Source organism: Panulirus ornatus, chromosome 53 (genome assembly GCF_036320965.1).
Source record: "Panulirus ornatus isolate Po-2019 chromosome 53, ASM3632096v1, whole genome shotgun sequence".
NCBI classification, from domain to species: domain Eukaryota; kingdom Metazoa; phylum Arthropoda; class Malacostraca; order Decapoda; family Palinuridae; genus Panulirus; species Panulirus ornatus.
Genome location: NC_092276.1, coordinates 6,054,967 through 6,077,962, shown reverse-complemented (window position 1 = coordinate 6,077,962; position 22,996 = coordinate 6,054,967). Strand labels below are relative to the sequence as shown.

The 22,996-nt window shown below is 40.7% G+C and overlaps 1 protein-coding gene across 7 annotated transcripts in view; it reads left to right on the top strand.

Annotated features, from left to right (window-relative positions):
• Positions 1-22,996, top strand: part of Dhc64C (dynein heavy chain, cytoplasmic) — a 335,090-nt gene that overhangs the window by 66,656 nt on the left and 245,438 nt on the right. For 4 of the 7 annotated variants that reach the window (XM_071692489.1, XM_071692487.1, XM_071692488.1 and 1 more), the window contains exons 13-18: positions 3,634-3,876; positions 4,178-4,309; positions 10,621-10,755; positions 11,518-11,568; positions 21,779-21,850; positions 22,067-22,150. In XM_071692489.1, the coding sequence (XP_071548590.1) occupies positions 3,634-3,876; positions 4,178-4,309; positions 10,621-10,755; positions 11,518-11,568; positions 21,779-21,850; positions 22,067-22,150 (717 nt within the window). The remainder of the gene's footprint in view (positions 1-3,633; positions 3,877-4,177; positions 4,310-10,620; positions 10,756-11,517; positions 11,569-21,778; positions 21,851-22,066; positions 22,151-22,996) is intronic. The other 3 variants (XM_071692492.1, XM_071692491.1, XM_071692493.1) reach the window with 1 other exon arrangement.

The window sequence follows — 22,996 nt, the reverse complement described above, 5'->3', positions numbered from 1 at the left end:
TATACATACACGTCCACACAGCACATATACATACCTATACATCTCAACGTATACATATATAGACATACACAGACATATACATATATACAAACATGTACATAATTCATACTGTCTGCCCTTATTCATTTCCGTCGCCACCCCACCACACATGAAATGACAACCCCCTCCCCCTGCATGTATGCGAGTTAGCGCTAGGAAAAGACAACAAAGACCACATTTATTCACACTCAGTCTCTAGTTGTCATGTATAATGCACTGAAACCACAGCTCCCTTTCCACATCCAGGCCCCACAAAACTTTCTATGGTTTACCCCAGACGCTTCACATGCCCTGGTTCAATCCTTTGACAGCACGTTGACCCCGGTATACCACATTGTTCCAATTCACTCTATTCCTTGCACGTCTTTCACCCTCCTGCATGTTCAGGCCCCAATCACTCAAAATCTTTTTCACTCCATCTTTACCACCTCCAATTTGGTCTCCCACTTCTCCTCGTTCCCTCTTCCTCTGACACATATATCCTGTTGGTCAATCTTTCCTCACTCATTCTCTCCATGTGACCAAACCATTTCAAAGCACCCTCTTCTGGTCTCTCAACCACACTCTTTTTATTACCACACATCTCTTTTACCCTTTCATTACTTACTTGATCAAACCACCTCACACCACATATTGTCCTCAAACCTCTCATTTCCAACACATCCACCTTCCTCCGCACAACTCTATCTATAGCCCATGCCTCACAACCATATAACATTGTTGGAACCACTATTCCTTCAAACATACTTGGCTTGCGCAAAAGATGCTTGTGGCATGAGAAGCGTTGGAGGTGGGTTGATTAGAAAGGGTAGTGAGTGGTGGGATGAAGAAGTAAGATTATTAGTGAAAGAGAAGAGAGAGGCATTTGGACGATTTTTGCAGGGAAAAAATGCAAATGAGTGGGAGATGTATAAAAGAAAGAGGCAGGAGGTCAAGAGAAAGGTGCAAGAGGTGAAAAAGAGGGCAAATGAGAGTTGGGGTGAGAGAGTATCATTAAATTTTAGGGAGAATAAAAAGATGTTCTGGAAGGAGGTAAATAAAGTGCGTAAGACAAGGGAGCAAATGGGAACCTCAGTGAAGGGGGCTAATGGAGAGGTGATAACAAGTAGTGGTGATGTGAGGAGATGGAGTGAGTATTTTGAAGGTTTGTTGTGTTTGATGATAGAGTGGCAGATGTAGGGTGTCTTAGTCGAGGTAGTGTGCAAAGTGAGAGGGTTAGGGAAAATGATTTGGTAAACAGAGAAGAGGTAGTAAAAGCTTTGCGGAAGATGGAAGCCGGCAAGGCAGCAGGTTTGGATGATATTGCAGTGGAATTTATTAAAAAAGTTTTTCTCCATTCAAACTTACCTCCCAATTGACTTGACCCTCAACCCTAGTGTACCTAATAACCATGCTCTTATCACATTTACTCTCAACTTTCTTCTTTCACACACTTTACCAAACTCGGTCATCAGCTTCTGCAGTTTCTCACATGAATCAGCCACCAGCGCTGTATCATCAGCGAACAACTGACTCGCTTCCCAAGCTCTCTCATCCACGACAGACTGCATACTTGCCCCTCTTTCCAAAACTCTTGCATTCACCTCCCTAACAACCCCATCCATAAACAAATTAAACAACCATGGAGACATCACACACCCCTGCCGCAAACCTACATTCACTGAGAACCAGTCTCTCTCCTTTCTTCCTACACGTACACATGCTTTACATCCTCGATAAAGCTTTTCACTGCTTCAAACAATTTACCTCCCACACCATATAATCTTAATACCTTCCACAGAGCATCTCTATCAACTCTATCATATGCCTCCTCCAAACCCATAAATGCTACGTACAAATCCATTTGCTTTTCTAAGTATTTCTCACATACATTCTGCAAAGCAAACACCTGATCCACACATCCTCTACCACTTCTGAAACCACACTGCTCTCCCCCAATCTGATGCTCTGTACATGCCTTCACCCTCTCAGTCAATACCCTCCCATATAATTTCCCAGGAATACTCAACAAACTTATACCTCTGTAATTTGAGCACTCACCTTTGTCCCCTTTGCCGTTGTACAATGGCACTATGCAAGCATTCCACCAATCCTCAGGCACCTCACCATGAATCATACATACATTAAATAACCTTACCAACCAGTCAACAATATAGTACATGTATACAGTATATATGAATATGAATAGATAAATAAGTATGTGGATGGGCCATTCTAGCAACTTACCTTCCACACCATATAGAAAAACAGATGGATTTGTACGTAGTATTTATGGATCTCTAAAAGGCACTTGATTTGGTTGATAGAGATGCTTTTTGGAAGGTCTAACAAGTATATGGTTTGGGAGGTAAGCTGCCAGAAGCTGTGAAAAGTTTTTACCAAGGATGTAAGACATGTGTGTGAATAGGAAGAGGGGAGAGTGATTGGTTCCCAGTGAAGGTCGCTCTGTGGCAGGGATGTGTGAAGTCCCCATAGTTGTTTAATTTATTTATGGATGGGGTGGTTAAGGAGATAAATGCAAGAGCTTTGGAGAGAGGGGTGAGTATGCAGTCTGTTAGTGATAAGAGGGTCTGGAAAGTGAGTCGGTTGTTGTTCACAGGTGATACTGCACTGGTGTCCAATTCGAGTGAGAAACTGCAGAAGTTGTTGATGTAACAAAGAAGAGAAGAGAGGAGAGATAGGTTGTATTTTGAAGAAAAAGACCTGGATGTTCAGGCATTGAGGGAAACAAAGCTCAAGAGTAAAGGGTGAGAATGGTTTGGAAGTGTCTGAGGAGTAAAGTGAAGGGTTGGTGAAAGAACAAGAGCTGAGGAAGGAGTAGTACTACTCTTGAAACAGGAGTTGTGATAGAGTGTAAGGGAGTAAATTCTAGATTGCTGTGGGTAATATTGAAAGTCGGTGGTTAGAGGTGGACGATTATTAGTCTTTATACACATGGTCATGGGAAGAAAGATTATGATAAGCAAGTATGTTTGTGTGTTCTTTAGGAGAATGAATTTCATGAGAATGAATCAGGAGTTCTTTGTAAATGGGGGCTGGATTGGTATGATAAGAGTGAGTCTTTTTTGATATGCACCATAGTTGGCTGCTGTGGGTTTTGTGATTCACTGTGTTGAGGAAGGAGTGCTATATTTCACACCACATATTGTTCATAAACACTTTCTTTCTAACACCACCTTCTTCAGTACTTCTTATCTATGACCCATGCCTCAGTTGCATAAAACTTCATTAGGATTACTGTACTATCAAACATCCATCTTTGTGCTCATAGACTGTGACACCTCTCCTTCCACATACTCCTCAGCGCACTTAGTATATTGGCTCCTTCACCCACCCTTTGACTTAGTTCAGCTTCCTTGGTTCCTTGTGCAGCCGTGTACACTCCTTCAGTCAAACTCACATTCTAACCAATATGTCCTTCTCCCCAGCTTAATTTTGTTATCTCTCGACTCTCTCTTTTCACATACTGTACTGTACTCAGACACCGTCTTCTGCAGTTTATCTCTTGAATATGTCATCAGAGCTTTGATGTGGTATATATTTATATCTCCATGAGTATTATATAGAAAGTAATAATTTCTCCACTACTGCCAGGTCCAGTATCCTCAAAGTAAAGCCTGTCGAATGAGTTATGTTCGGGACCTTCCTCCTGTTTCTGGATCCATTGTTTGGGCCAAGCAGATTGATCGTCAGCTTACTGCATACATGAGGCGAGTAGAGGATGTTCTAGGCAAGGGTTGGGAGAGCCATGTTGAAGGACAGAAACTAAAGGGAGATGGAGATTCCTTCAGGCTTAAACTCAACACTCAAGAGATATTTGATGACTGGGCAAGAAAGGTATGTGAAGAGGATGTGCTAGCTTCAATATTTTTTTCAGTGAAAATGAAAAAGAGCTTTATTGTTGGATAATGCAAGAAATTGGGCAGTTTGTAGAAAGTCATTAAAAAATGTTGAATAATTTCTGTAATGCAATGATAATTCAAACATCCTAATGATCTGAGGATAAGCTGTATAAGGGTTTATTCATTTTGTTTAGGTAAACGAGACTGTCATTGGTTATTGCTTATATATTCATATGAGATTTTGACGTAAAATGTTGACATTACATACTAATAAAGTATACTTTTGTTTTAATCAGGTTCAGCAGCGTAACTTGGGTGTGTCTGGCCGAATTTTTGCTATTGAAATGCATAGATCAAAAACAGGCAAAGGAAATGAATGCAAGCTTAAGGTCAATTTCCTTCCAGAAATCATTACCCTGTCAAAGGAGGCAAGTATTGCTATGTTGATAAAAGAAATTTATCTAGGATGGTTGTATAAATTACGATGTGATTATTGTTATATTATCATTTATGCTTCAAGCAACTTACCTCCCACACCATATACTCTTAATACCTTCCATAGAGCATCTCTATCAACTCTTATCATATGCCTTCTCCAGATCCATAAATGCTGCATTCAAATCCATCTGTTTTTCTAAGTATTTCTCACACATTCTTCAAAGCAAACACCTGATCCACACATCCTCTACCACTTCTGAAACCACACTGCTCTTCCCCAATCTGATGCTCTGTACATTCCTTCACCCTCTCAATCAATTATTATTATTATTATATTACTCTTGATATGTAAAACTGTTTTTAGGGTTATGCCTGTTATTTTAGTAACTAGTGTATATGTACCTGCTTTTCCATATGTAAATGGAAATGGTAACAGAATTGATAGATAGAGTGGTGGGAGTATGTGATAGTGTGTAAGAAAATAAACTTTAGATTGATATGGGTAAAATTGAAAGTGGATAGAGAGAGATGGGTGATTATTGGTGCAAGTGTTTTAGGAGCAGCTGAGTGAGTGTGTTAGTAGTTTTGATGCACGAGACCGGGCTATAGTGATAGGTGATTTGAATGCAAAGGTGAGTAATGTGGCAGTTGAGGGAATAATTGGTGGATATGGGATGTTCAGTATTGTAAATGGAAATGGTGAAGAGCTTGTAGATTTATGTGCTGAAAAAGGACTGGTGATTGGGAATACCTGGCTTAAAAAGAGTGATATACATAGTATACGTATGTAAGTAGGAGAGATGGCCAGAGACGTTATTGGATTATGTGATAATTGATAGGCGCTTGAAGGAGAGACTTTTGAATGTTAATGTGCTGAGAGGTGCAACTGGAGGGATGTATGATCATTATCTTGTGGAGGCGAAGGTGAAGATTTGTAGAGGCTTTCAGAAAAGAAGAGAGAATGTTGGGATGAAGAGATTGGTGAGAGTAAGTGAGCTTGGGAAGGAGATTTGTATGAGGAAGTAACAGGAGAGACTGAGTGCAGAATGGAAAAAGGTGAGAGCAAAGGACGTAAGGGGAGTGGGGATGGAGTGGGATGTATATAAGGAAGCAGTGATGGCTTGTGCAAAAGATGCTTGTGGCATGAGAAGCGTGGGAGGTGGGCAGATTAGAAAGGGTAGTGAATGGTGGGATGAAGAAGTAAGATTATTAGTGAAAGAGAAGAGTTTTGCAGGGGAATAGTGCAAATGAGTGGGAGATATATAAAAAAAAGAGGCAGGAGGTCAAGAGAAAGGTGCAGGGGTGAAAAAGAGGGTAAATGAGAATTGGGGTGAGAGAGTATCATTAAATTTTAGGGAGAATAAAAAGGTGTTTTTGAAGGAGGTAAATAAAGTGCGGAAGACAAGAGAACAAATGGGAACATTGGTGAAGGGGGCTAATGGAGAGGTGATAGCATGTAGTGGTGATTTGAGAAGGAGATGGAGTGAGTATTTTGAAGGTTTGTTGAATGTGTTAGATGATAGAGTGGCAGATATAGGGTGTTTTGGTTGAGGTGGTGTACGAAGTGAGAGGGTTGGGGAGAATGATTTAGTAAAAAGAGAAGAGGTAGTAAAAGCTTTGCAGAAGATGAAAGCTGGCAAGGCAGTGGGTTTGGATGGTATTGCAGTGGAATTTATTAAAAAAGGGGGTGACTGTGTTGTTGACTGGTTGGTAAGGATATTTAATGTATGTATGACTCACGGTGAGGTGCCTGAGGATTGGTGGAATGCTTGCATAGTGCCATTGTACAAAGGCAAAGGGGATAAAGGTGAGTGTTCAAATTACAGAGGTATAAGTTTGTTGAGTATTCCTGGGAGATTATATGGGAGGGTATTGATTGAGAGGGTGAAGGCATGTACAGAGCTTCAGATTGGGGAATAGCAGTGTGGTCTCACAAGTGGTAGAGGATGTGTGGATCAGGTGTTTGCTTTGAAGAATGTATGTGAGAAATACTTAGAAAAGCAAATGGATTTGTATGTAGCATTTATGTGTCTGGAGAAGGTATATGATAGAGTTGACAGAGATGCTCTGTGGAAGGTACTAAGAATATATGGTGTGGAAGGCAAGTTGTTAGAAGCAGTGAAAAGTTTTTATCGAGGATGTAAGGCATGTGTACATGTAGGAAGAGAGGAAAGTGATTGGTTCTCAGTGATTGTAGGTTTGTGGCAGGGGTGTGTGATGTCTCCATGGTTGTTTAATTTGTTTATGGATGGGGTTGTTAGGGAGATGAAAGCAAGAGTTTTGGAAAGAGGGGCAAGTATGCAGTCTGTTGGGGATGAGAGAGCTTGGGAAGTGAGTCAGTTGTTGTTCACTGATGATACAGTGCTGTTGGCTGATTCATGTGAGAAACTGCAGAAGCTGGTGACTGAGTTTGGTAAAGTGTGTGAAAAAAGAAAGTTCAGAGTGAATGTGAATAAGAGCAAGGTTATTAGGTACAGTAGAGTTGAGGGTCAAGTCAATTGGGAGGTAAGTTTGAATGGAGAAAAACTGGAGGAAGTGAAGTGTTTTAGATATCTGGGAGTGGATTTGGCAGCGGATGGAACCATGGAAGTGGAAGTGAATCATGGGTGGGGGAGGGGGCGAAAGTTCTTCGAGCGTTGAAGAATGTGTGGAAGTCGAGAACATTATCTCGGAAAGCAAAAATGGGTATATTTGAAGGAATAGTAGTTCCAACAATGTTATATGGTTGCGAGGTGTGGACTATGGATAGAGTTGTGCAGAGGAGGGTGGATGTGCTAGAAATGAGATGTTTGAGGACAGTATGTGGTGTGAGGTGTTTTGATCGAGTAAGTAATAATAGGGTAAGAGAGATGTGTGGTAATAAAAAGAGTGTGGTTGAGAGAGCAGAAGAGGTGTTTTGAAATGGTTTAGTCACATGGAGAGAATGAGTGAGGAAAGATTGACCAAGAGGATATATGTGTCAGAGGTGGAGGGAACGAGGAGAAGTGGGAGACCAAATTGGAGGTGGAAAGATGGAGTGAAAAAGATTTTGAGTGATCGGGGCCTGAACAAGCAGAAGGGTGAAAGGCATGCAAGGAATAGAGTGAATTGGAATGATGTGGTATACCAGGGTCGACGTGCTGTTAATGGATTGAATCAGGGCATGTGGAGCGTCTGGGGTAAACCATGGAAAGTTGTGTGGGGCCTGGATGTGGAAAGGGGCCTGTGGTTTCGGTGCATTATTACAATACAGCTAGAGACTGAGTGTGAATGAATGCGGCCTTTGTTGTCTTTTCCTAGCGCTACCTCGCACACATGAGGGGGGAGGGGGATGGTATTCCATATGTGGCGAGGTGGCGATGGGAATGAATAAAGGCAGACAGTGTGAATTGTGTGCATGTGTATATATGTATGTGTCTGTGTGTTTATATATATGTGTACATTGAGATGTATTGGTATGTATATTTGTGTGTGTGGACGTGTATGTATATACATGTGTATGGGGGTGGGTTTGGCCATTTCTTTCGTCTGTTTCCTTGCGCTACCTCGCAAACGCAGGAGACAGCAACAAAGCAAAACAAATGAATAAATAATGTTGGGGATGAGAGAGCTTGGGAAGTGAGTCAGTTGTTGTTCGCTGATGATACAGCGCTGGTGGTTGATTCATGTGAGAAACTGCAGAAGCTGGTGACTGAGTTTGGTAAAGTGTGTGAAAGAAGAAAGTTAAGAGTAAATGTGAATAAGAGCAAGGTTATTAGGTACAGTAGGGTTGAGGATCAAGTCAATTGGGAGGTAAGTTTGAATGGAGAAAAACTGGAGGAAGTGAAGTGTTTTAGATATCTGGGAGTGGATCTGGCAGCGGATGGAACCATGGAAGCGGAAGTGGATCATAGGGTGGGGGAGGGGGCGAAAATTCTGGGAGCCTTGAAGAATGTGTGGAAGTCGAGAACATTATCTCGGGAAGCAAAAATGGGTATGTTTGAAGGAATAGTGGTTCCAACAATGTTGTATGGTTGCGAGGCGTGGGCTATGGATAGAGTTGTGCGCAGGAGGATGGATGTGCTGGCAATGAGATGTTTGAGGACAATGTGTGGTGTGAGGTGGTTTGATCGAGTAAGTAACGTAAGGGTAAGAGAGATGTGTGGAAATAAAAAGAGCGTGGTTGAGAGAGCAGAAGAGGGTGTTTTGAAATGGTTTGGGCACATGGAGAGAATGAGTGAGGAAAGATTGACCAAGAGGATATATGTGTCGGAGGTGGAGGGAACAAGGAGAAGAGGGAGACCAAATTGGAGGTGGAAAGATGGAGTGAAAAAGATTTTGTGTGATCGGGGCCTGAACATGCAGGAGGGTGAAAGGAGGGCAAGGAATAGAGTGAATTGGAGCGATGTGGTATACCGGGGTTGACGTGCTGTCAGTGGATTGAATCAAGGCATGTGAAGCGTCTGGGGTAAACCATAGAAAGCTGTGTAGGTATGTATATTTGCGTGTGTGGACGTATGTATATACATGTGTATGGGGGTGGGTTGGGCCATTTCTTTCGTCTGTTTCCTTGCGCTACCTCGCAAACGCGGGAGACAGCGACAAAGCAAAAAAAAAAATATATATATATATATATATATTTCTTTTTCTTTTCTTTCATACTATTCGCCATTTCCTGCATTAGCGAGGTAGCGTTGAGAACAGAGGACTGGGCCCTTGAGGGAATATCCTCACCTGGGCCCCTTCTCTGTTCCCTCTTTTGGAAAATTAAAAAAAAAAGTGAGAGGGGAGGATTTCCAGCCCCCCCGCTCCCTCCCCTTTTAGTCGCCTTCTACGACACGCAGGGAATACGTGGGAAGTATTCTTTCTCCCCTATCCCCAGGGATAATATATATATATATATATATATATATATATATATATATATATATGGATGGGGTTGTTAGGGAGGTGAATGCAAGAGTTTTGGAAAGAGAGGCAAGTATGAAGTCTGTTGGGGATGAAAGAGCTCGGGAAGCGAGTCAGTTGTTGTTCGCTGATGATACAGCGCTGGTGGCTGATTCATGTGAGAAACTACAGAAGCTGGTGACTGAGTTTGGTAAAGTGTGTGAAAGAAGAAAGTTAAGAGCAAATGTGAATAAGAGCAAGGTTATTAGGTACAGTAGGGTTGAGTGTCAAGTCAATTGGGAGGTAAGTTTGAAAGGAGAAAAACTGGAGGAAGTGAAGTGTTTTTTGATATCTGGGAGTGGATCTGGCAGCGGATGGAACCATGGAAGCGGAAGTGAATCATAGGGTGGGGGAGGGGGCTAAAATCCTGGGAGCGTTGAAGAATGTGTGGAAGTCGAGAATATTATCACTGAAAGCAAAAATTTCTATGTTTGAAGGAATAGTGGTTCCAACAATGTTGTATGGTTGCGAGGCGTGGGCTATGGATAGAGTTGTGCGCAGGAGGGTGGATGTGCTGGAAATGAGATGTTTGAGGACAATATGTGGTGTGAGGTGGTGTGATCAAGTAAGTTATGTAAGGGTAAGAGAGATGTGTGGAAATAAAAAGAGCATTGTTGAGAGAGCAGAAGAGGGTGTTTTGAAATGGTTTGGGCACATGGAGAGATTAAGTAAGGAAAGATTGACCAAGAGGATATATGTGTCGGAGGTGGAGGGAACGAGGAGAAGTGGGAGACCAAATTGGAGGTGGAAAGATGGAGTGAAAAAGATTCTGAGTGATTGGGGCCTGAACATGCAGGAGGGTGAAAGGCGGCAAGGAATAGAGTGAATTGGATCGATGTGGTATACCGGGGTCGACGTGATGTCAATGGATTGAATCAGGACATGTGAAGCGTCTGGGGTAAACCATGGAAAGTTGTGTGGGGCCTGGATGTTGAAAGGGAGCTGTGGTTTCGGGCATTATTGCATGACAGCTAAAGACTGAGTGTGAACGAATGGGGCCTTTGTTGTCTTTTCCTAGCGCTACCTCGCACACATGAGGGGGGAGGGGGATGGTATTCCATGTGTGGCGAGATGGCGATGGGAATGAATAAAGGCAGACAGTGTGAATTGTGTGCATGGGTATATATGTATGTTTCTGTGTGTGTATGTATATGTGCTCATTGAGATGTATAGGTATGTATATTTGCGTGTGTGGACGTATATGTATATACATGTGTATGGGGGTGGGTTGGGCCATTTCTTTCGTCTGTTTCCTTGTGCTACCTCGCAAACGCGGGAGACAGCGACAAAGCAAAATAAATAAAAAAAAATAGATATTTATAGCATGTTTATGGGATGTTGCGTCATGATTATGACTTGCTTACACAAAAAGATAAAACTTTATTATCTCTTTTAGGTTAGAAATCTGAAGAATCTTGGCTTCAGAGTGCCATTGGCTATTGTAAACAAAGCACATCAAGCCAATCAACTCTATCCATTCGCAATATCCCTCATTGAGAGTGTCCGTACATATGAGAGAACTTTGGAGAAGGTAAGTTCATGACAAAATCCAGATGCTTACAAAATATTATCAATGTAGCAGCAGTACTCTCATAATCCATGTCAGATCTAGCAGACATACATATTTTTCAAAACTGTTTCTATGATTTTGAAGTTTTTAAGAACATGAGAGTACTGCAGGCTGGATACATAGCTTTTCCACTGTAGAGAAAAACCACTTCAAATGTTATTGTAAATGATAATTGTTTTGAGTGAATTGGAGTGGTCTTTTTGAAGTTTTCCCAGCTTGCTATTGCTGTTGATAGATGCTGGCTAGTGTGCTGTGATTTCTTTGAAATTTGAAGTGGCTTTTTTTTTGCGTCATGGGGCAGGCCTCTTGCTTTCTTATAAATACATGATAGTTTTGACAGGGGTAATAGCTTATGGCTTCACAAAGTTCATAAATCTTGTGCTTCAAATAATTATATTGTTGAATGTTATTGATATAAGTTGAAAAACAAGAAGATTTATTGAGTAAAGAAAGTAATGAACACTTAAAGGAAGATTGAAAATATATAGATGTGTAATTTTGATATTGATAATAATTTGTGAATAGGATCTTATCAAGAGTGGTACATTATGACCCATGTATGAAGCGTTTTACATTTCAGTCTTTTAACATCCCTCCCCTTCTCAAACCCTTTGTATATCCATGAAGACTCCTATAAATATTTTTTTACAACTAACTGGCCAAACCTGACATCTAACAACTACCGTGTTGGTAATGATAATTGATGTTATGGTGGTACCACAGCTGTTGTCACGGGGTGGACCACACAGCCCTGCCATCAAAGCGTCCTTGTTGGTATGTTCGTCTTGTCAGAATCTGTGTGGCTTCATCATTGTAACTCTTGCCATAACTGCGCTATCTTATCCATCACAGTACTTCACTTTATCCCAGACCTTTGCTGCATCTCACATGACAGATTTTGCTTAATGTTTTTAATACCTAGGGCAGTTCATAGTGACTTATTGAAAGTGAGTACAGAAATCTCATCCTATGAAGTTGTAGAAGAAAAATGATTGAGGAGTAAAAGCAGAAACTCATTTGATGTCATGTGAGTGCAGAAGTAATAGTCTATGATGTACTTCCACATTGATTTTACTGTCTTTTAACATCCCTATTATACACTGTCATTTCCTTGCTTACCATAGCTTTTTAAGCACAGATAAATAGCATCATTTTCTTCTACTAGATATGTTGAAAGAATTAGTTGTGTCAGTTTTCAAAGTTTTTGTGTATTACAATGACAGAAAATCTCTTATTCAGTAATTTGATCAAAAGGCACATGGTAAGTTAAGGTGTGTATTTTTTTTTTTTTTTTTTTTTTTTTTTTTTTTTTTTTTTTACACAGTGGCTTCTCCCACCTCATTATGGTAACATTAGGAATAAATGGGAAATTGCTTCATTTGTGTTGATCTACTTTCTAGCTGTCATGCATAATATACTGAAACATGCATCTTGGGCATTTGGGCTCTTGTAATATGCAGTGTTTTGCCTTGGCCATTTCAGCCAGGTGCAGCACTTTGCCCAACCCCTCATGGCACCTTGCCCTTTTTTTATTTGTAAATGACACCTTGCCCTCTTTTAGATCAACTGGGGGTCAGGGGAGTTTTGGTACTTGCCAGAATGTGGAGAGAATTTAGCTATGACACACAGTGAAGTAGGTTGTAGTGTATTTCATTTTTTCATACTTGTTCACCGTTTCCAGAGCTAGTGAAGAAGCACCATAAACAGATAAAGTAGAGGCCTAATTGGCTCATCCATACTGTAGCAGTCATGTGTATACACCAAAACCATATCTCATCCACAACTATCCCCCACAGACCTTTCCATGGTTTCCCCTAGCTGCTTCACATTTCCTTGTTCTGTCCATTGACATTACATCATCCTTTGCATGCCACATCATTCCATTTCTCTGTCCCATGCATGGCTCTCATCCTTTTGCATGTTCTGGCCCTGATCACTTATAATCTTTATTCACTCCATCCTCCCATCTACAATTAGGTCTCCCCCATCCTATCATGACCCCTCCACTTTTGACACATACAGCCTCTTTGTCAGTCTTTCCTGACTTATTCTTTCCAGACCATTCCAACACACCCTCTTCATCTCACAGTCATGCTCTTCTTATCACCACACTCCAGCCACCTTGCCAAGTTTCATCTTACACAACATTTTCACCACCTCTTCTTTTTTCCCCAAACCACTTTTAATGACTCTCTCACTTCACATACCACCCTGACCAAAACAATCTAAATCTACCACCTTATCATCAGACACATTAAACAGTTCTTTAGAATACTCATCCCATCTCTTCCTCCCCACATCACTAGTTGTTACCACATCTTCATTTGCCCTCTTCACCAGTGTTCTCATTTGATCTCTTGTTTTTCTCACACTCTTGACCTTTCAAAATATCTCATTCACTCTGAAGGTTACTCATATTTGCTTGTCCCAACTCTCGTCTGCCCTCTTTTTTAACACCTGTTCCTTCTTCTTGACTCTCTGTCACTATCCCATGTACAACTTCTAATCATATTGCACCCCTGCCTTATAATTACATACTGCCCATATATCCCTTGTTTTTCTTTCATCAACAGCCTTACTTTGAAATCCTACAATTTACTACCCTTTCTGACATGCAACATTTCCTGCCTTCTGCATGCCACATGCATCTCTCACACATGCCAGCACTGCTTCCTAAATACATTCCATTTCTCACCCACTCCCCTTGTTCATGTATGGTGACATTTTTCTTTTCTACACTCAATACCCTGAAATTTCTTCACTCATCTTTTTTTCCAGGCTCACTTTCACTGCCCTCTTTTTGCCCATGTTATTTCTTCTTTTATGAAAGACTCATACAATTCTTTTCCCTCAGTACCACCAGGTAGTGATTAAACAACTTGCCATCTGCCTTTCTTACCACACTCACTTCCAAATCTCTCTTGCATGCCTGTTATTAATATGTAATCCAATAATGCCATCTTGCCATCTTTCCTACTCACATATGTATACTTGTGTATGTTGTATGTTCCTTGTTGTAAACCAGGTGTATGTAAGGTGTTACCAAACTGCCTGTGTGAGGTAACGCCATGACAGAAAAGTCACCTTTGGTGAGGCTGTATCAATAAAAGTACCCTCTCATCATAGAACTTTTCACTCCATATGAGATTATGTTTCCATGCTACTGGAGGTAGCACAACCTTGAGCTACAGGAGCCTTTAGAAAGGTTCTGGGAAACTCCAGGATTCTTTCACAGAAATTGCTCCCTGGTTAATTTTATAATTTTTTAAATTCTTGATTGCCATTTCCCATGTTAGCGAGGAAGCACCAGAAAATAGACAAAGAATGGCACATCCAAAGGAACCTGGATGTTTTGGCTCTGAGTGAAACGAAGCTCAAGGGTAAAGGGGAAGAGTGTTTGGGAATGTCTTGGGAGTAAAGTCAGGAGTCAGTGAGAGGACAAGAGCGAGAGAAGAAGTAGTACTACTCCTGAAACAAGAGTGGTGGGAGTATGTGATAGAGGGTAAGAAAGTAAACTCTAGATTGATATGGGTAAAACTAAAAGTGGATGGAGAGAGATTGGTGATTATTGGTGCATATACACCTGGGCATGAGAAGAAAGATCATTAGAAGTAAGTGTTTTGGGAGCAGCTGATTGAGTGTGTTAGTAGTTTTGATGCATGAGACTGGGTTATAGTGATAGGTGATTTGAATGGAAAGGTGAGTAATGTGGCAGTTGAGGGAATAATTGGTGTTCTTGGGGTGTTCAGTATTGTAAATGGAAATGGTGAAGAGCTTGTAAATTTATGTGCTGAAAAAGGACTGGTGATAGGGAATACCTGGTTTAAAAAGAGAGATATACATAAGTATACATATGTAAGTAGGAGAGATGGCCAGAGAGTGTTATTGGATTACATGTTAATTGATAGGTGTGCAAAAGAGAGACTTTTGGATGTTAATGTGTTGAGAGGTGCAACTGGAGGAGTGGCTGATCATTATCTTATGGAGGCGAAGATGAAGATTTGTAGAGGTTTTCAGAAAAGCAGAGAGAATGTTGGGGTGAAGAGAGTGGCGAGAGAAAGTGAGCTTGGGAAGGAGACTTGTGTGAGGAAGTACCAGGAGAGACTGAGTACAGAATGGAAAAAGGTGAGAACAAAGGACATAAGGGGAGTGGGTGAGGAATGGAATGTATTTAGGGAAGCAGTGATGGCTTGTGCAAAAGATGCTTGTAGCATGAGAAGCATTGGAGGTGGGCAGATTAGAAAGGGTAGTGAGTGGTGGGATGAAGAAGTAAGATTATTTGTGAAAGAGAAGAGCGAGGCAATTGGCTGGTTCTTGCAGGGAAATAATGCAAATGAGTGGGAGATGTATAAAAGAAAGAGGCAGGAGGTCAAGAGAAAGGTGCAAGAGGTGAAAAAGATGGCAAATGGGAGTTGGGGTGAGAGAGTATCATTAAATTTTTGGGAGAATAAAAAGATGTTTTGGAAGGAGGTAAATAAAGTGCGTAAGACAAGGGATCAGCTGGGAACTTCAGTGAAGGGAGCTAATGGGGAGGTGATAACAAGTAGTGGTGATGTGATAAGGAGATGGAGTGAGTATTTTGAAAGTTTGTTGAATGTGTTTGATGATAGAGTGGCAGATATAGGGTGTTTTGGTGGAGGTGGTGTGCAAAGTGAGAGGGTTAGGGAGAATGATTTGGTAAACAGAGAAGAGGTAGTAAAAGCTTTGCGGAAGATGAAAGCCGTCAAGGCAGTGGGTTTGGATGGTATTGCAGTGAAATTTATTAAAAAAGGGGTGAATGTGTTTTCGACTGGTAGGTAAGGTTATTTAATGTATGTGTGACTCTTGGTGAGGTGCCTGATAATTGGGAGAATGCTTGCATATTGCCATTGTATAAAGGCAAAGGGGATAAAAGTGAGTGCTCAAATTACAGAGGTATAAGTTTGTTGAGTATTCCTGGGAAATTATATAGGAGGGTATTGACTAAGAGGGTGAAGGCATGTACAGAGTATCAGACTGGGGAAGAACAGTGTGGTTTCAGAAGTGGTAGAGGATGTGTGGATCAGGTGTTTGCTTTGAAGAATGTATGTGAGAAATACTTAAAAAGGCAAATGGATTTATTTGTAGCATTTATGGATCTGGAGAAGGCATATGATAGAGTTGATAGAAATGCTCTGTGGAAGGTATTATGAATATTAGGTGTGGGAGGCAAGTTGTTAGAAGCATTGAAAAGTTTTTATCGAGGATGTAAGGCATGTGTACGTGTAGGAAGAGAGGAAAGTGATTGGTTCTCAGTGAACGTTGGTTTGTGGCAGGGGTGCGTAATGTCTCCAAGGTTGTTTAATTTATTTATGGATGGGATTGTTAGGGAGGTGAATGCAAGAGTTTTGGAAAGAGGGGCAAGTATGCAGTCTGTTGTGGATGAGAGAGCTTGGGAAGTGAGTCAGTTGTTGTTTGCTGATGATACAGCGCTGGTGGCTGATTCGTGTGAGAAACTGCAGAAGCTGGTGACTGAGTGTGGTAAAGTGTGTGAAAGAAGAAAGCTGAAAGTAAATGTGAATAAGAGCAAAGTTATTAGGTAAAGTAGGGTTGAGGGTCAAGTCAGTTGGGAGGTAAGTTTGAATGGTGATAAACTGGAGGAAGTAAAGTGTTTTAGATATCTGGGAGTGGATCTGGCAGCAGATGGAATCATGGAAGCGGAAGTGAATCATAGGGTGGGGGAGGGGGCGAAAGTTCTGGGAGCATTGAAGAATGTGTGGAAGTCGAGTGGTTCCAACAATGTTATATGGTTGCAAGGCGTGGGCTATAGGTAGAGTTGTGCGGAGGAGGGTAGATTGCTGGAAATGAGATGTTTGAGGACAATATGTGGTGTGAGGTGGTTTGATTAAGTAATGATAGGGTAAGAGAGATGTGTGGAAATAAAAAGAGTGTGGTTGAGAGAGCAGTAGAGAGTGTTTTGATATGGTTTGGTCACATGGAGAGAATGAGTAAGGGAAGATTGACCAAGAGGATATATGTGTCAGAGGTGGAGGGAACAAGGAGAAGTGGGAGACCAAATTGGAGATGGAAAGATGGAGTGAAAAAGATTTTGAGTGATTGGGGCCTGAACATGCAGGAGGGTGAAAGGCGTGCAAGGAATAAAGTGAATTGGAACGATGTGGTATATCGGGGTCGACATGCTGTCAGTGGATTAAACCAGGGCACGTGAAGTGTCTGGGGTAAACCATGGAAAGTTGTGTGGGGCCTGGATGTGGAAAGGGAGCTGTGGTTTCGATGCATTATACATGACAGCTAGAGACTGAGTGTGAACAAATGTGGTCTTTGTTATCTTTTCCTAGCACTACTTCGTGCACATGTTGGGGGAGGGGGTTGTCATTTCATGTGTGGCAGGGTGGCGACGGGAATGAATAAGAGAAGACAGTATGGTTTATGTACATGTGTATATATGTATATGTCTGCATGTGTATATATATATATATATATATATATATATATATATATATATATATATATATATATATATATATATATATATATATATATATATATATATATATATATATATATATATATATATATATATATATATATATATATATAGGAAAGTTGTTAGAAGCAGTGAAAAGTTTTTATCGAGGATGTAAGGCATGTGTACGTGTAGGAAGAGAGGAAAGTGATTGGTTCTCAGTGAATGTAGGTTTGCGGCAGGGGTGTGTGATGTCTCCATGGTTGTTTAATTTGTTTATGGATGGGGTTGTTAGGGAGGTAAATGCAAGAGTTTTGGAAAGAGGGGCAAGAATGAAGTCTGTTGTGGATGAGAGAGCTTGGGAAGTGAGTCAGTTGTTGTTCGCTGATGATACAGCGCTGGTGGCTGATTCATGTGAGAAACTGCAGAAGCTGGTGACTGAGTGTGGTAAAGTGTGTGGAAGAAGAAAGTTAAGAGTAAATGTGAATAAGAGCAAGGTTATTAGGTACAGTAGGGTTGAGGGTCAAGTCAATTGGGAGGTGAGTTTGAATGGAGAAAAACTGGAGGAAGTGAAGTGTTTTAGATATCTGGGAGTGGATCTGACAGCGGATGGAACCATGGAAGCGGAAGTGGATCATAGGGTGGGGGAGGGGGCGAAAATTCTGGGGGCCTTGAAGAATGTGTGGAAGTCGAGAACATTATCTCGGAAAGCAAAAATGGGTATGTTTGAAGGAATAGTGGTTCCAACAATGTTGTATGGTTGCGAGGCGTGGACTATGGATAGAGTTGTGCGCAGGAGGATGGATGTGCTGGAAATGAGATGTTTGAGGACAATGTGTGGTGTGAGGTGGTTTGATCGAGTGAGTAACGTAAGGGTAAGAGAGATGTGTGGAAATAAAAAGAGCGTGGTTGAGAGAGCAGAAGAGGGTGTTTTGAAGTGGTTTGGGCACATGGAGAGAATGAGTGAGGAAAGATTGACCAAGAGGATATATGTGTCGGAGGTGGAGGGAACGAGGAGAAGAGGGAGACCAAATTGGAGGTGGAAAGATGGAGTGAAAAAGATTTTGTGTGATCGGGGCCTGAACATGCAGGAGGGTGAAAGGAGGGCAAGGAATAGAGTGAATTGGAGCGATGTGGTATACCGGGGTTGACGTGCTGTCAGTGGATTAAATCAAGGCATGTGAAGCGTCTGGGGTAAACCATGGAAAGCTGTGTAGGTATGTATATTTGCGTGTGTGGACATATGTATATACATGTGTATGGGGGGGTTGGGCCATTTCTTTCGTCTGTTTCCTTGCGCTACCTCACAAACGCGGGAGACAGCGACAAAGTATAATAATAAAAAAAAAAAATATATATTTATATATTAAGAGTAAATGTGAATAAGAGCAAGGTTATTAGGTACAGTAGGGTTGAGGGTCAGGTCAATTGGGAGGTGAGTTTGAATGGAGAAAAACTGGAGGAAGTGAAGTGTTTTAGATATCTGGGAATGGATCTGGCAGCGGATGGAACCATGGAAGCGGAAGTGGGTCATAGGGTGGGGGAGGGGGCGAAAATTCTGGGAGCCTTGAAGAACGTGTGGAAGTCGAGAACATTATCTCGGAAAGCAAAAATGGGTATGTTTGAAGGAATAGTGGTTCCAACAATGTTGTATGGTTGCGAGGCGTGGGCTATGGATAGAGTTGTGCGCAGGAGGATGGATGTGCTGGAAATGAGATGTTTGAGGACAATGTGTGGTGTGAGGTGGTTTGATCGAGTAAGTAACGTAAGGGTAAGAGAGATGTGTGGAAATAAAAAGAGCATGGTTAAGAGAGCAGAAGAGGGTGTCTTGAAATGGTTTGGGCACATGGAGAGAATGAGTGAGGAAAGATTGACCAAGAGGATATATGTGTCGGAGGTGGAGGGAACGAGGAGAAGAGGGAGACCAAATTGGAGGTGGAAAGATGGAGTGAAAAAGATTTTGTGTGATCGGGGCCTGAACATGCAGGAGGGTGAAAGGAGGGCAAGGAATAGAGTGAATTGGAGCGATGTGGTATACCGGGGTTGACGTGCTGTCAGTGGATTGAATCATTGCATGTGAAGTGTCTGGGGTAAACCATGGAAAGCTGTGTATGTATGTATATTTGCATATGTGGACGTATGTATATACATGTGTATGGAGGGGGGGTTGGGCCATTTCTTTCGTCTGTTTCCTTGCGCTACCTCGCAAACGCGGGAGACAGCGACAAAGTATAATAAAAAAATAAAAATATATATATATGTATGGGTTGGGATGTATAGGTATGTATATGTGCTTGTGTGGACGCGTATGTATATACAAGTGTATGTGGGTGGGTTGTGCCATTCTTTCGTCTGTTTCCTTGCGCTACCTTGCTGATGCGGGAGACAGCGACAAAGTATAATAAATTGATATAATAAATAAGTGAATCATAGGGTGGGGGAGGGTGCAAAAGTTCTGGGAGCGTTGAAGAATGTGTGGAAGTTGAGAATGTTATCTTGGAAAGCAAGAATGGGTATGTTTGAAGGAAAAGTGGTTCCAACAATGATATATGGTTGCGAGGCATGGGCTAGAGTTATGTGGAGGAGGGTGGATGTGCTGGAAATGAAATGTTTGAGGACAATATGTGGTGTGAGGTGGTTTGATCAAGTAAGTAATGAAAGGGTAAGAGAAATGTGTGGTAATAAAAAGAGTGGGGTTGAGAGAGCAGAAGAAAGTGTTTTGAAATGGTTTGGTCATATGGAGAGAATGAGTGAGGAAAGATTGACCAAGAGGATATATGTGTCGGAGGTGGAGGGAACGAGGAGAAGAGGAAGACCAAATTGGAGGTGGAAAGATGGAGTGAAAAAGATTTTGTGTGATCGGGGCCTGAGCATGCAGGAGGGTGAAAGGAGGGCAAGGAATAGAGTGAATTGGAGCGATGTGGTATACCGGGGTTGACGTGCTGTCAGTGGATTGAATCAAGGCATGTGAAGCGTCTGGGGTAAACCATGGAAAGCTATGTAGGTATGTATATTTGCGTGTGTGGACGTATGTATATACATGTGTATGGGGGTGGGTTGGGCCATTTCTTTCGTCTGTTTCCTTGCGCTACCTCGCAAACGGGGGAGACAGCGACAAAGTATAATAAATAAAAAAAAAGCACTAATTATGTACATGTGTATATATGTATGTATATGTCTGTGTGTGTATATATATGTATACGTTGAGATGTATAGGTGTGTATTTTTGCGTGTGTGGACGTGTATGTTTATACATGTGTATGTGGGTGGGTTGGGCCTTTCTTTCGTCTTATTCCTTGTGTTACCTCGCTAACACGGGAGACAGCGACAGAGTATAATAAATATAAATAGATATATATGTGTATATTATGTATGTGTATGTATATATGTATATGTTGTTATGTATATATTTATTTATATATATGTGTATGTGTATATGAGTGGATGGGTCTTTCTTCAACTGTTTCCTGGTGCTACCTCATTAACGCAGGAAACAGCGATCAAATATGATAAAAAGATTATAGATATATTGCTTGAACTTCACAGCTTTGTTGGATCATTACTGTTCATCCCATGTTGAGGCTTTCTCTTTCTGTGTATCTTTCCCTCGCTTAATTACCCCTATGGCTGTGATGAGGCTGTGATTAGTATCTAGTAGAATGCCTTTGTATGATAAGTTAATGGTGATAGAATGAAAAGTTCGCTTTGTTTACATCTGCTTAATTGAGTCCTGTAGATGTATATGAAATGTATTTTTTTATTCGACAGCTGACAAATTGATGGATGTTGATGATCATACAAATGAAAAACATTTGTAAATTATTTAATATTGTTTCATACCCCTGTTACGGAGCTTGATGGAGCACTGTTTGGTGGCTGCGCATGATGTGAAGCGAGTTTGTATAGTAATAAACATTTTGTGAAGGACATGTTTTAAAGGGAGATGATTTGCATGGTGAATTACTAACAAAGGGTATGCATGCTGGATTCCTTATGTGGCTGTAAATTTACCTGCAAACCTTTTGGGCCCTTAAACAATTAGTAAGATGCACTTTCTTGAAGTGTTTCAGGCCCATAACTGCAGTGTTTTGTAGAATTTACTGCCATGTGTAATTAATGTAACACTAAGTGGTTTCATTTTCTTTATGGTTTAACCGGCAAGGGGCAGTCATATGTTGTAAGTAAAATTATATTAAATGGCATTGGCCTACATACAGCAGGTATTTGATGCATAGATGGCAGTAAATACAGTCTTCCCAACAGGTAACCTTAAAAGCATTTTTTTTTTTTGTGTGTGTGTGTGTGTGTTTTAGAATTTTTGCTTTGTCAAGTATTATACGACCGTTTAATCTTGAAAACTTGCTAAAACTTGGATTAGATATGGTATATGGTAAGATGCAGGAAAATATTTTGTTTTCCACTTTTGATTATTTCACTAAATTGAGAGATCACTTTACTGAAAAATAGAATTTGATTTTTGGAGATATTTATCGTTTGTATTGTTTCAGTGTTACCATTTTTTGTTGCTGCTCATTACAGATGGAAGATAAGACGAACATCCTGCTTTTAGTAGCTGGGATGCGAAAGGAAGTTCAAGGACTTGTTTCAGAGGTAATTGATGTTTTAAGTTTTTATGAAGTTCTACTTATCAGTTTGAAGTAAAGATTTTGTGCTACTAATTACCATCGCTTACCCAGGCCATGGGATGGGTTATTGTGTGTTACATGGGAAATCTGAGTATATAGCTGACATCAGTCTTTCTCATTGTTGACCATATGTTAATTGGCATTGATGCTCTTTGCTTCATGTTAATTTTTTCTTAATTAGGGCATGTCATTAGTATGGGAATCATACAAGCTTGATCCCTACGTACAACGACTTGCAGAATGTGTCTTCAACTTCCAAGAGAAGGTAAATAGCTCAATTTTGTTTTGAGATAGCCAGAAGCCAGAAATGTTTTTATGTATTATCTTTAAGATTGTAAGGAATAGAGTATTTTTCCTGTCATATAAATCTTTGGTTATGCTGTTGAGAATTAAAATTTTTTCCATTGTTTAAGGAATTATTTTCAAATGAGGGGTATAAGTATTTTAATGTATGATTTTGGTTCTGATTTTAAGAAATAGATTTTTTGTGTAGGGAATTATTTTGAAATTTTTGGCATAAAAATTTATTGTAAGTGAAATTTTTTATGGTACAAGGTGATTCTCACAGGGTCCTGTAAAATCCTTAATCTCAGTTTTTTAGTGACTTTATTTTAGTATGAGAAGGTAAAATCACATAGATTTGCATTCTACCCTATCCTTTCTGTTTTATCCATTCATGATATTTCCGTCATCCTCTCTTGTTCCTTAACTTGTACTCCTTTCCCTACATCCTCAAAGTCCTCATTCAACAATGAAATTTTCAGGTTAACAGGCTTACACATTCATTCTCACTTCTATCTTTGACGTGATGACCTCAACTCAGTCATATGCTTTATCTAAATTCATATTATGAAATTAAGAATATATGGTGTGGGTGACAAGTTGTTAGAAGCAGTGAAAAGTTTTTATCGAGGATGTAAGGCATGTGTACGTGTAGGAAGAGAGGAAAGTGATTGGTTCTCAGTGAATGTAGGTTTGCGGCAGGGGTGTGTGATGTCTCCATGGTTGTTTAATTTGTTTATGGATGGGGTTGTTAGGGAGGTGAATGCAAGAGTTTTGGAAAGAGGGGCAAGAATGAAGTCTGTTGTGAATGAGAGAGCTTGGGAAGTGA